This window comes from Ursus arctos, unplaced genomic scaffold, assembly GCF_023065955.2.
Source record: "Ursus arctos isolate Adak ecotype North America unplaced genomic scaffold, UrsArc2.0 scaffold_3, whole genome shotgun sequence".
NCBI lineage: Eukaryota > Metazoa > Chordata > Mammalia > Carnivora > Ursidae > Ursus > Ursus arctos.
The window spans coordinates 99,748,092-99,760,677 of record NW_026622985.1 but is presented as its reverse complement, the minus strand read 5'-3'; the positions used below and the strand labels follow the sequence as shown (position 1 = coordinate 99,760,677).

At 56.9% G+C, this 12,586-nt stretch overlaps 1 protein-coding gene across 1 annotated transcript in view; it reads left to right on the top strand.

The window, feature by feature from the left end:
• Window positions 1-12,586, top strand: part of CNPY1 (canopy FGF signaling regulator 1) — an 88,374-nt gene that overhangs the window by 47,736 nt on the left and 28,052 nt on the right. Inside the window, exon 5 of the mRNA XM_048213145.2 lies at window positions 3,947-4,059. Within this exon, the coding sequence (XP_048069102.1) occupies window positions 3,947-4,059 (113 nt within the window). The remainder of the gene's footprint in view (window positions 1-3,946; window positions 4,060-12,586) is intronic.

Here is a 12,586-nt window from a genome sequence, read left to right as displayed (position 1 = left end):
ATCTTCCCAGGTGCGTCTGGGGTTCAGCTGCATGTGCAGCTGGGGGGCTGGGCATTGCTGGTGGCTCTTCTTGGCTCGGACTCCGGCACCCCCTCCCTGCTTGGCGAGGTCTCTGCGGGTGCCTCTGCGCTTTCCGGGCCCCTCTCCACATCACTGCCCCTCCGCGACCCCAGTCGAATGTGAGTTCCTCCGAGGGCCTGGGCTGCGGCGTACCCTCTGCTCCTTCCTTGTACTTGGCTCATGTTCTTGAAGACGGCAGGTGCTCAGACGCTGGGGTCAGGAGCATGTGGGGCGGGTGCGGAGCAGGGGCCTGTGGGGGGGCAGCCCTGATTCACTGCAGTCGCTAGTCCCCTGTGCGAACTGCACCCGGTGGCAGCTCTCAGGCCTCCTGTGTGAGGTTGCTCACCAACGGCAGGGCCAGGATGATGTGAGCCCTCTGCAGACAGCTGCAGCCCCTGAGCCCCAGGGGTCACCCAAGCCTGCCGGGCCATCCTCCGCCACCTCCTTGCCATCCCCAAATCTCACTCCAAGAAAGAGCGGGAGAGCAAGGGTGGGAGAAGCGAGGAGGCAGACAGACAGAAGAGGTTGGCGGGCCCAGCTGGGAGGAGGGCTCGCCCTCTGGCAGGCAACGTGACCCGCCAACCCCCCCATGAGGCTCCGCTCCCGCCGCCTGCTCTAATAAACTCGAAACTCCAGTGACTGAAGTGAAGATTTCAGATTAACATTTAAATTAACACCGGACTGGAAATCTGGAGGCCCAGGTCGCTGATGTGACTCTGTTAACTTGTTCTGTGACCTGGGGCAGAAATTTAAAATGATTTTTTCTCATCGAGCCGCCCCTCCACGGGGAGGTCAGGGTTGGCAGCCCTGGAGACCGGCTCCCTCCCAGCCTGTCCTGGAAGCTAGAGCCTTCCGTGCAGGTGGGGATCCCCTTTGACCCTGAGACGCTCTGCTTGACCCGTGAGTGTGGACCCTCCCCACCCCGGCAGTCTGGGACTCCAGGCAGCCGGGCCACAGGAGAGAAAGGCAGGAGTCGTGGGCCTCCCTGACCACCAAGACTTAGGGATGACCAGTGGCCCCGCCATCAGCTCAGTCCCTCCAGGGCTCCCTCTTTCACAAGCCCTCCTTTACGGGGCCTGTCTTAGTGCCCCGAATCCTGAGTGGAAGGGAACAGGTGTCATGACCGGATAGCCCCAGGGGCCAGACAGCTCCAGCCTTGTGAGCTTTCAAGAGCCAGGAATGCCCCAGATCAGGCTGGAGTCTGAAATGTGGTTCTGCAACACAGAACGGAGAGACCTTGGAGATCTGGGATCCCAGGTGGGTCACCGGGTTAGGTTGGGGATTCCAAGAGTCCGGACTCTTCCAGAGGGTGGGGAAGGGGCCGGCCTTGCGCATGCCTGATGCTTTACAGACGCTGTAATCCTGAGCCTGGGACGAGGGAACTAACCATAAGTGAGGTTTGCCCGGGAGTATGGTGAGCTGCGGACAGCAGGGGTGAGCAGTGTGTCCTGGAGGACAGGGCATTGCTGTCCCGGTCAGTGTGAGGCCGAGCCCTGCAGCTCTTCCCCTGCTGTATCTCTATATTCCCTAGTCCCGGGGCCTCTGGCCGAGCTCATGGGGACCCCCACCACAGGTTGGGAGGGGCAACACCAGGGCCAAGGGCGAGTGCCACCTCTCTCTGCAGGAAGATCCTGGAACCAGGTCCAGAGCCACGATAGCCGTCAGGGTGAGGGACAGGGACAGGAAGTGTGTGTTCTCTGTGGCCAAGGGTGAGGCCATGCGTTCCTTCACTGGCGATAGAGGGAGACCAGCGACGGGAGGAGAAAGTGCTGAGTGGACAGACCAGGCAGGGACGGATGCTTCTGGCAAGGGGCCGACAAACCTTCCGTCTCCTGCTGGCGACGGCCTTGGAGAGACAGGCTGTTTTGTTCGGGGCAAATTATGCCCGGAAACTGAGATTGTCTTCGCTAATAATTTATTTAACAGAGGTTCACTGCAGGAATTGTAATAATAATACCTCACAAGCCAATAGCATACGGGATAGTGTCTGTTAATAAGCCAATAAAGAATAATACACCCCGAACCAATGATAGATTAATTCCACTATTGTTCCCGGCAAAGGAGGGATGAAAGAAAGCAAGCCCGGGCTTAGTGGAGGTGGACTTCTCTACCAGTTTGTTTCTTGGCCGCGTCCCTCCTTCCAGCCAAAAGTTGTGCCAGCCGTCTGCGCGGGTCCCTCGCTGCAGGGGCGCAGAGCCAAAGCCAGGGCACCGGGGTTGGCGGGGGCGGGGGGGGGCTGTCCCGGAGCGTCTCTCTCCAGGGACCACTGCACACTTCAGCTGTACCCACGAGAAGCCCGGCCACGGCTGGAACAGGTGTCTCGAGACCTTCGGAGACTTGCCCAGACCCAACGGTCTTCGGAAGGGCTCACGAGTTCTTGGTATTTACGCGATAAGTGAGATCACGTGAGGACGGCTGCTCGGAATGGTCACGCTGATAAGCACTCAGCAGCACAGCGATTTTGGTAACATCATCCTGACACGGCCTCCCCCACGTCAGCCATTTCTTTCTGAGATGAAAACAACTTACTCAAAACAGGTTCAAGCAACTTTGTCCGAAACAAGCCTGCACAACAGTTTGAAATCCCCACCACGAGCTGTGTGGGGTCCCGGAGACCCAGGAGGACTGAACGTTCCATAATAGCAGGCAAAAGGGCCTAGGGCTGCTCACAAGGGCAGAGAGGGTCCTGGCCGGGAGGGGTGGAGGCAGGACGGCGCCGGGCTGGTCCACGCCCAGGCCTGAGCTCTCGACCTGCGGGCCCGTGCGGCAACTCAGGGGGGCTGGTGCCCCGAGACGCGCTCACTCGTGGTCGTGCCTTGGCACCTCGGGAGTGAATCCTGGGGAAAGGTGCTTGATCTCCCAGTTCCGGCCGAGAGAGGGGGGTGGTACTGGGGTCGTGCTCACGGGGCTGTGTGCGTGTGGGAGGCACGCCACGTGGGAGCACAGCTTAGCCCACGCCCGGAAGGCAGGGAGCAGCCCAGACAGAGTGTTAGCGGCCGTCAGGGTTCTGGTTGGCCTTTGTTCTCACCTGTGCGGCTGAGCCCTCAGCCATCCCGTTTCTGTGTACAATCAGGAAACAGCAGCAAAGCGGTGGGGTCTCTGGTGCCAGAATTCACATTCTAGGCATTTAAAGATTGTGCTGTTCTAACAAAGACACCGAGACGCTTGAGTAAGACAGAACGTGCTCGTGCCTCCTTCACACCAGAGCGGTCTTGAGTGGTGGAGGCCTTGCTTGGGGCGGGGGCGGGTCATGCAGAAAACCAGGGTCCTCCAACATCCCTCATCTACAGTTGGGACAAAGACAGCAAGTCCAGAATCAGTTTCCTGCTGAGGAAACGAGGCTGATGTTGGAGGCATCATTCGTTTACTTGTTCGTGGTGACGGTTCTCAGCGGGGCGGGCAGTGCGTGGCAAGAAGGGACAAAGTTGGCCCCATAGCCCATAAGAAGCAAGTTTCAGAGGCTCCCTGAGATTTTAAATCCAGCAAAAATGTGTCATTGGGAGCAGGGCCCAGTTCGGGGCAAACCTTTCCCATAATGCAAATGTTCCCTGAGTATAATTAATGCCACCCAGTGGGGCTTGGGGATCTCTGACAGACTAGGAGCTAGGGTCTCTCTATTCTTTAAAAAAACATATTTTAAATGAAAAAGTCCTATGTATGTGGTTTGAAAAAAAGTCACTGTGCAAAGGAGTATACAAAGAAAACAAGTCTCGTCGACTGTCTTTGAAAGCTCTGCACGTCTCTGCTTTCGGAGAAGCAGTTGGGGGACGGGAACCACTCCCCGTTTCTGGGGAGCAGGCACTTGCGGAGGTCCAGCTAGAGAAGGGCTCGGGGGGGCCTTCCTCTGCCCCTTCCAGAGGTAACAGATGCTTTGTGTCTTGTCTAGCATGCAGGGCCCTGATGGATGAGGTGGAGTATGACGTCACCAAGGCTCGGCAGAAGAAGACCAAGGTGGGCTCCTTCCGAATAAATCCTGACGGGACGCAGGAGAGGAGAAAGGTAGCGGAAAAGAAATCATGCGCCCGTGTATAATTGCGGATGTGGGCAATTACCAACCATTTATCCAAACAGCAGTTGGTCTTAATCTTGTAACCTTCCTCTTGTTCAGGGTATCAGCTCTAAATTGCTTCTGAGTCCTGGGGGACCCAAAGTAATCTTTAAGCTTGAAATTGAAGTCTCTCTCTCAGCACCTAAATTTTGTGTCTTGTCATGTCGGAAGACATTTCGGCACTATTGTTCATCAGGATAAAAATAGCACTTCCATGGTTCTTGGCGAGGCCAGCAGGGGTCCCAGAGCAGCTTCGGGGGCTGCCTGGAGCTGCTGGAACGCTGAGCACCCTCCCCTAGGCACCCACCCCTCCCTCCAAGGTCTACAGAGATGGCTAGTGGGGTGAGAACGCAAGACCCATCTCCGGGACAGATGCGGACACTTGTCCGAAGGGAAAGAAGGGTGTGCTTCCTCCGCAGGGACCCTCTGGAGAGGGGCTGGCCCCCGCACCTCTGATAAGCAGGGAGGGTCGGATGGAGCCACTGTGAGCGCCGGCTCGTGTCCTCCCCAGCCCAGCACTAGGGTCCCAATGCTCCAAACAGGGACGCCGACTGCAATGTCATCATAAGGAAAAAGCAATGGGAGACGTTACCCTCAGCATCACCTGACTCACTCCGCGCTAAACAGAAACCGGTTTGAGATTTCTTGCTCTTTTGCCCAATGTGCTGCTCTCTATTTCAGAGCGAATAATCTAAGTGGGCTGTCTGCTTTTCCCCTGTCTTCTGGGATTGCGTGCCCATCAGAGAGGAAGGGAGGAGGGGAGGACAAGGTCCAGCCGAGGGCTCCGGGGGAAGTCGCGCTGCGTGAACCCCACAGCCTCTACGGAGGGCCTCGGTGTGACGTTCCGCTCAGCCCGGAGGGCAGGACGCTCTTCTCCAAGTTGGCCACCTGCTGCGCACGCAGGTGGGGAGCTCGGGTCTTTCTTGGGTTTGTTGTGTCTAGGACGGACCCCTAAAGTTCAGATCATGGTAACTGTGCAGGCTGTGGTCCCTGCTTATCCCCACGTGCCCCCCGGGCCCACGGGGTCGCAGCAAACTGCAGAGCTGTAGTCCCAGGCACTGGCGCCCGCCTGGCAGACTCGAGGGTCAGGCAGCGCTGGGAAGACGTTTGCACACAGGCCAACACAGCTGCAAAAACGAATGCGGTGTTAGTGCCAGAATAGGCTAAAATGTGGGTTGTCTGACGCATTGTCAGTGCACCTAGGCCAGGGGGAAGGAAGACATCTGTCTCTCAAGAGTAACAGGGCAAAAGGGAGGGACGCAGGAGACAGGGGAGGGTCCCAGCAGAGGGAACGAGGCTGGCATGCAGAGCCTCGGGCCGCGTGGGGGCTCGCGCGGGCACCCCCGGCCCTCCCGCCTCCTGGCTCGCCCGAGTCCCGGCTCATGTTTCCGTGGAGGAAATAGGCCTGCTCCCCCGTTCCTCTTGTTGCCGAGATAGTCCACTCGGAGTCAATCGAGTTGCAATGACTTGTTCAATGTTGCCGTGCACACTTGCTCTGCACGGCTCTTGGAAAGCCATGCCTGTGCTGCATTCGTCGGCTTGACCAGGTGACCTCACAGTCCTGGCTACAGGCAGTCGGTGCCACCCGGGGTCATGCTCCCCTTGGAGCTGCCACCGGCCGTGGAGCAGGGCTCCCCAGCGGGCATGTGGGTGGGTGTGCGGTGCCCCGAGAAGGCTGGTCTTCAAAGCTCCCGTTTGGGAACCATTCAGTTTTGGGGTCAGGGGTGGAGGTCAGTTTTCCTGCCTCTGGCCAGCTCACAGCAGAAGGACCCCAATGGCCCCCATTGTTTAAAGAACCCCGCAATCTTCCCCAGGAAGCTACTGGAACGTCCTCCAACTCAGAAAACTGTCCCCTGCTGTGATTCACAGCCCTGTGGCATTGTTTTCTTGGGCCAGCAGGTGGCTGGGCCAAGCTTGAAATGCAGGGGAGCCTCGCGGTGTGAAGTCAGGCCCTTCAAATGCCCATCTTGGCTGGGGGCCAGGCAGCTCTTGCCTGGTGTGGGTCCAGAGGCATTTCTCTGTCCTTCTGCTGAGAGCTTGCGGGGCGTGTGCTCAGCTTGGCGTTCGGCAAAGAACAAAAGAAGTGCCCGCACGATGCTGGGGGAGGGAGGGTTTGCACCAGCCGCCCTGGCTGGGAGAGGCTTCGGATGCCAGGGGCCCCTCCCGGGCCTCAGGGACGTGGCTGGCCAGAGGGGCGACACCACACACCTTCTTGCATTTTTCTGCTTTTTCTCTCCTCTTCTCATCCTGTGTTTCTCCAAGGATCAAAGGAAACACGAATGTGCATGGTGCGTCCTCAGAGCTGAGGGAGCGAGGAACGTCGCAGGGTCCTTGGAAGCCTTCCCTTCCTCGGAGCATGGGTGGGAGCGCCCCCTGAGAGAGTCCAGGTTCTGAGGGGGATGGGGGATGAAGTGACAGGAGTTGGCCTTCCGAGCACAGCATGGATGATAGATGCACAAGATGGCCCGCGTCCGTGCGGGGCTATTCAGTCTGCGTTCGGCCTGGTGCTGGGGCTGGTCTGGGAAGGGCCGCGTGGGCTTGCCTGCCCCTGGGGTCACTCGCTAGAGTCACAGACTCCCAGACGTGGCCACCAGCAGGATGCTGGGAGGTGGGGACACTACGAGAGCTGTCCCTTGGAGGAGCGGGTGGGACCCCGGTGGGTCGGGAGTAGGGTTAGGGGAGTGTGGGGAGCCACAGTGGGTGCAGACTCTCCCATTTCCCTCGGGCTGCAGCTGACTTCCAGCGAGACCTGCTCTCTGCCTGACAGGTTTCTCTGCTGAGCAAGAAGGGAATAAACCCCCAGGGAGCAGCCCCAGGAATGGGGTTTTCAGGCCTCCTTGGGATCTTCTGAGTACTTCTCCAGGGTGTGGGGCACAGCTTCTGGAAAGTCCCCAGTGGAATTAGGCCGGGGCCACTGCTGAAGAGCACGCCCTTATTGGCTGCCCCCACTTCCCATAGCTCTGCCCCTCCCGCTCCCGTGCCGTGGGGCCTCCCAGACGAAAACCCCAAGCAGGCGCTGTGGCTGAAGACCCCCTCAGGCACACTGCCCCTCCATGGGCCTCCACGTTTCCTTTGAGTTGTGCTCACAGAGCTGAGTGTGGAAGTGTGGGTGCTCCCAGACGGACATGGGAGCCCCCGCCAGCTCTCTACCCGGCACGGGTGGACGGCCAGACCCTGGGGCAGGACACCCGCATTTCTCCGAGTGGTAGTGGGGCCGGGCCAACACGCGGTTTCTGCCCCCAACCCGAGCAGGCTGCAAGGGCACGGCACGTGGGGTGGGGTCTGAGGAACTGTCTCCTCTGGTTTGATTGACGTCACCTTCCGGGCAGCTCGGAGGTCTTCCATGTTCCGATGTTAGGGACAGCCTCTACGACAGATGGTGCAAGTCCCGGCGATGGACGCGCAGCACGTGGGCCACCACCCCCAGAGACTTACGAGGTTTTGCCGGGAATGTTCTCCTCTCTCCCGGTTCTAAATGGAGACATTGAGGTCACACACAGCAACGTTTCGCCTGACATTGTTTAAGGAGACGCACCTGCCTGCCCTTCTCTTGCTGGGCGGTGTCTCGGCTGCGGAGCGGGGACAGAGGGTGCCCTCCCCGCAGTGCCTGATGCTGGCGGCCCGGGAGGGACCCTCCCGCTGGCTGCACGCGAGCGGGCTGTCCCCGCCCGACATCTCCCCTGCGTGTGACAAAGCCGAGTCTGTGCGGCGAGAGGCAGGTGGTCTCAGCCTCTAGGTCACCTCTTCCTTGTTTTCAACAAACCGGAGGAGTGGCAGGTGTAGTGACACACAGCGAGCGACGGCAGAACGCAGTCCGGAGGCAGCGACGTTCTGTTCGCTTTTTAAGCAAGTATTTACCGTCCTCTCCTAAGAAGTACAGCAGCCAGACCTGCGGGTGCGGGGTGTCAGTGGCGGAGACCCAGAGTCTGGGAGCAGGGTCAGAGCACTTACACATGGAGACTCCAAACTCCGTCCACTGGACGCAGGACCCCAGTTCTGTACGCCCCCACCCGCCAGGGCCCAGGACACACCTGTCTCGTGTACGAGCAGTAGACGAAAACGCAGAACACGGAGGCCTCCTTTGCCTCGACTGAGTGAGACTATGCCAAGTTCTCTAAACTTTGAAAGTTCAAACAGCAAATCCCATCAGTCAATAATGATGACGGTGTAGACTAGAATGTAATGCCTTTTTTGGTAGATTCTTTTACACCTCTGGAAGGTAAATAAGGCCACTTTAATTAGCTTCATTTTCTCTTTTTCCAAGTAATTTCTACGCCCAACGTGGGGCTCAAACTCACAAACCCGAGATCGAGAGTTGCGTGTTCTACTGACTGAGCCAGCCAGGTGCCCCTAATTACCTTCGTTTTAGAAATACGGAAGATGAGGCTCAGAAAGCTTTAATGATTCACTAAATTTTGGCACATTGGTATTAATTTAATTAGCTAATAAGTCGATTTAGACAGATTCCACATCATTTGCTATCAATAGAGTTACCCCTTCCTGTTACATCCCGTATGCTACGGCATCTTGGAGTTGTGCAGTGCACAACCCGCACAACTGTATGTGGGGCCTTGTTTGCTATCAAGATGAGAGGCATGGGCCCTCTGTAATAGGCCAGCTAGGAAGCAGATGGGAATTTAGTCCCTTGGTGATTTTCAGACTGTAGTGTGCCACCTGCTAGTGGGCCATAAAATCGGTGTGGTGGGGGGAAACCAGCATGTAAAAATACACATAGTGTATCAGCGTGCGTCTTATAGCAAAGGGAACTGCTATCTCATGACACCATGTAATGAGCTGCAATGCATAAAGTGGGTCATGTCCAAAAAACTGAAAGCCACCATACCAGATGGCTGTTCTCAGCATGGGACGGCAGCCTAAAGATATTTCATTTGGGAAGATTATTAATACCAAACAGTGCTGCAGAATTCCTGACTCCCTCTACAGAAACCGCCAGCACTTGTCTGAGACCAGACACCATGGCAGACATAGCTAGGAGCTTGGTGGTCTATACCGTTCCTAGGCCAAGGATGCAGGGCAGGGGGGTGGGGCCCATGTCTCCCGGCTCCCGCAGCCTCAGCGCCGTGCCCCCGCGCAGTGGTCTCCCTGCATCAGGATGCCAGGTGCAAGTGCAGCCCGTGCTGAATGTGGTGTAGACAAGATGAGGTCTCACCCGGAAGGAGTGACACCCTGACCCCCGTGAACACCGTGTGTGATAACTGTAAGACCTACATTTGGTCTTTGTCTTCCATTCCTGGCACAGAGCTTCTGAAACCTGGGTAACGTCCTGAGTGACCAGGATGAGAGCTGATGCTAATGGTGATCCTTGGGGTTGAACTCTCAATCCCACCTGGAGCCCTGGGGAGGGGAGGGGGCTGGAGACAGAGGCCAGTCCCAACACCCGATGACTTACTCAACCACGCTGAGGTAATGAAACCTTCATCACAACACTCAGAGCACAAAAGGGAAAGCTTTGTATCGTGTTAAAAAACACGTGGGAAACTTGGGGCAACCCTCTTGGGTCCCCTCCCGCTTGGGAGCTTCGTACTATCACTTTGCTATTGCTCAATAAACCTTGCTTCGCTGCCCACAAAAAAAAAAAAAAAAAAAAAAAAAAAAAAGGAAGGGCGCCTGGGGGCCTCAGTTGGTGAAGCATCTGCCTTCGGCTCAGGTCATGATCTCATGGTCCTGGGATTGAGCCCTGCATCGGGCTCCCTGCTCCACGGGGAGCCTGCTTCTCCCTCTCCCTCTGTCCCCCGCCCCCACTCATGCTCTCTTTCTCTCAGTCTCTCACTCTCTCTCTCAAATACATAAATAAAATCTTTTAAAAAAACCACACACGTGGGAAATTTGTCCTGAAGCCCCAGGCCACCCCTAAAGCACTTCTCTCCTGGGTCAGGGTCAGGAGACCCCAGCTAAACCCCTCTCTGGGAAAGGGAACCAGCCCACTGGTGGTCTCCACTGATGGTCTCCACTGATGGAGACCCCAACTCAGGTCTCCTGAGGGTACCTGCTTGAGCACAGGAGGGGTGGCAGGAGCGGGGTCTGTTCAGGGAGGGTGGAGGTGGGCTCTTTACCGTTCAGCGTCTGCTGCTAAGTGTGGAGCGCTCGGGGAATGGGGGGACAGCAGCCGGCCAGAGCCCCGGTGTGGTGGGGGAGCCTGGAGGTGGGGTAGGGGCAAGTCCAGTGTTCTTCCTTGCATTTTCTGGTCAGCAAGAGGAGGAGACGGTGTGCGGATGGACTGCAGGGCTGGGAACTCTACTGAGCAAGCAGGAATTTGGGGGATCGCCCCTAAGTTGGTCTATGGACATTGTCAGCCCACAGACCACGTTGTAATAAGAGTTACTTTGGTAACAATTGTGAATAAAAATATGCCTCCGGGGAACTGTAGATCACCAACAGAAAAAAAACAAAACCAGAAAGGTGTTTTCCAGTTTTCAAGTGCAGAAAAGGGGTTATTAACCAGCGTGTACAGACGACCCTATGTGTACGTTGTGGGCAGAAAGCTTCCAGAATACTCATCACACAGTGGTCTGCTTATCTTCGGGTAATACCGTGACTCTCTTCTCTTTTGGCTTGTCTTTTAAATTTTTTTTTCCATAACGAACACATTATCACTATAATTAAAAAACACAAAGTGTGGCTTTGGGGGTGGGTTTTGTTTTTTTGAGAAATCAAAAGAATTCCAGGTTATTTCAAGAATTCCATGTCATTTCAAGAATTCCAATGCTAGAATGTAGCATTGATCTTGGTTGGAAAGCCACGCATGGACTCATGACTTTCTTTTTTACAAAATACTTGACAAAAAGCCACACTGCGGGCTTCTCCTGATTTGTTCAGTGCCCGTTCCTGGGCTCATACTGTCGTACGAGTGACGCAGTCCTCACTCACTCATCCTCTGGACGTTGTGAGAGTCCCGGGAAGACGGTGTCGGACTGGGTGGCTTTCCAGCTCTGTCTCTGGTCTGGCGCTGTCTTCTCTCGCAGCCCTTGCCGGCCAAGAACCTCCCCTGAGACGCAGGTCTCGTCTGTCCCAACCTTCTAGTGGGACACGAACAGGTGTTAGTGTGTTCGGCAGGAAATAACGCTGACTGGTCTGCTTACATCCTTCACCTTCCCTTCCTCCCAAGGGAGAGTTAAGAGGCACGAAATCTAGTCCTTGAGACCGTAACACTTGGGGTTGTGTGCACCTGTGAGGAAAATGTGTTTGGTGACTTTTATTGTGTATCATCTTTCATTTTACTTCTCTATTTTTTTAAAAAAAGAGAAACACTACCACTCAAGCTTTCGCTTAAAGTGCCCGCATAATAGACGGTCGCACGGTGGGAGCCGACTCCTTGCTCAGCCGGGTCCCATGTGGGTCGGCAGGGAGTCTGCTCAACCCAGACTCCTTGTCACTGTCCTTAGACTCCTGGTCATGAGCAGGATGGTGGGGGAGGGAGGATTCCTTGGGAAGGTTTCTGGGCAGACCTAATGAGAAGTGGGATACCTTACTTCTGCCCCCGCTGAGGCTGGGATGTCACACATCCTCACCTACCTGCAAGACAGGCCGGAAGCGGCTGAGCTATGCGTCCAGGAGAAGAAGAACACGGGTACGGGGACCATCTTGCAGTTGGCCTGGTGACACGGCGCACATCCTGGGGCTCGGTGTGCATGAGCAAAGTTTTCGCAGACCCGTTACCATAGAGCTCGATTTCCGAGCAGCCCGAAGCTTGTCAGCCTCCCAGGGCAGGGGGAGCCACCAGCTCACCCTGCAGGGCTTACCTATTACCCCGGTGCCTCTCAACACCCCAGGTGAGACCAGCCCCGCCTGTACTCTGGCCCCGAGGGTTTCTTGCCTGTGGCCAGTTCTTCCACCAGACGGTCAGGGCTCTACGGAGAATAAGAATCCCTCCAGCTATTTGAAACAGAAAGGAGTTTGATAGAGGCTTTTAGATGCTTCCACACAGCACACCCAGACCACCAGGGAGCTGCCCACAGGAGAAGGGAGAGTCCAGAGGCCATGGCCCGCCGAGCGGCCCTGTTGGATTCAGGGGGACGGTTGTGGGCTGTGACTCAGGGCCCAGCAAGTGTCTGTGGCCGCTGCCCTTGCAGCCGGGACCTGCCTGCTGGGTCCTCTGCCACAGAGGGAAGAAAATGGAAGCCCTCACTCCTCCCCGTCCTAGTACGGTTCCCATGCTGGGGTGCTGGGAACCGCCTGGGCAGCCGCAGAGGGCTGCAGACACTGGCCGGGGCAGGACGGCGCAAGCCGCTGATGGATGGCCTCCCCTCCCCCGTCTCCCCAGTCACACGGGAATGCATCCAATTGGCAAGACCTCGGTCCCAGAAAGAACCCCAGCTGCCAAGAGGGCAGAGCTGTCCGTCCCCCAGTGCCCGGTGGAGGCGGCGGGCTGGGGGCTGTGTGCCAGGCTCCCCCTCCGCCCAGCTCGCCGGCTTCCAGAGCAGAGTGGCGGCCTGTCTGTGACGGGGAGCCCGTCGGTGC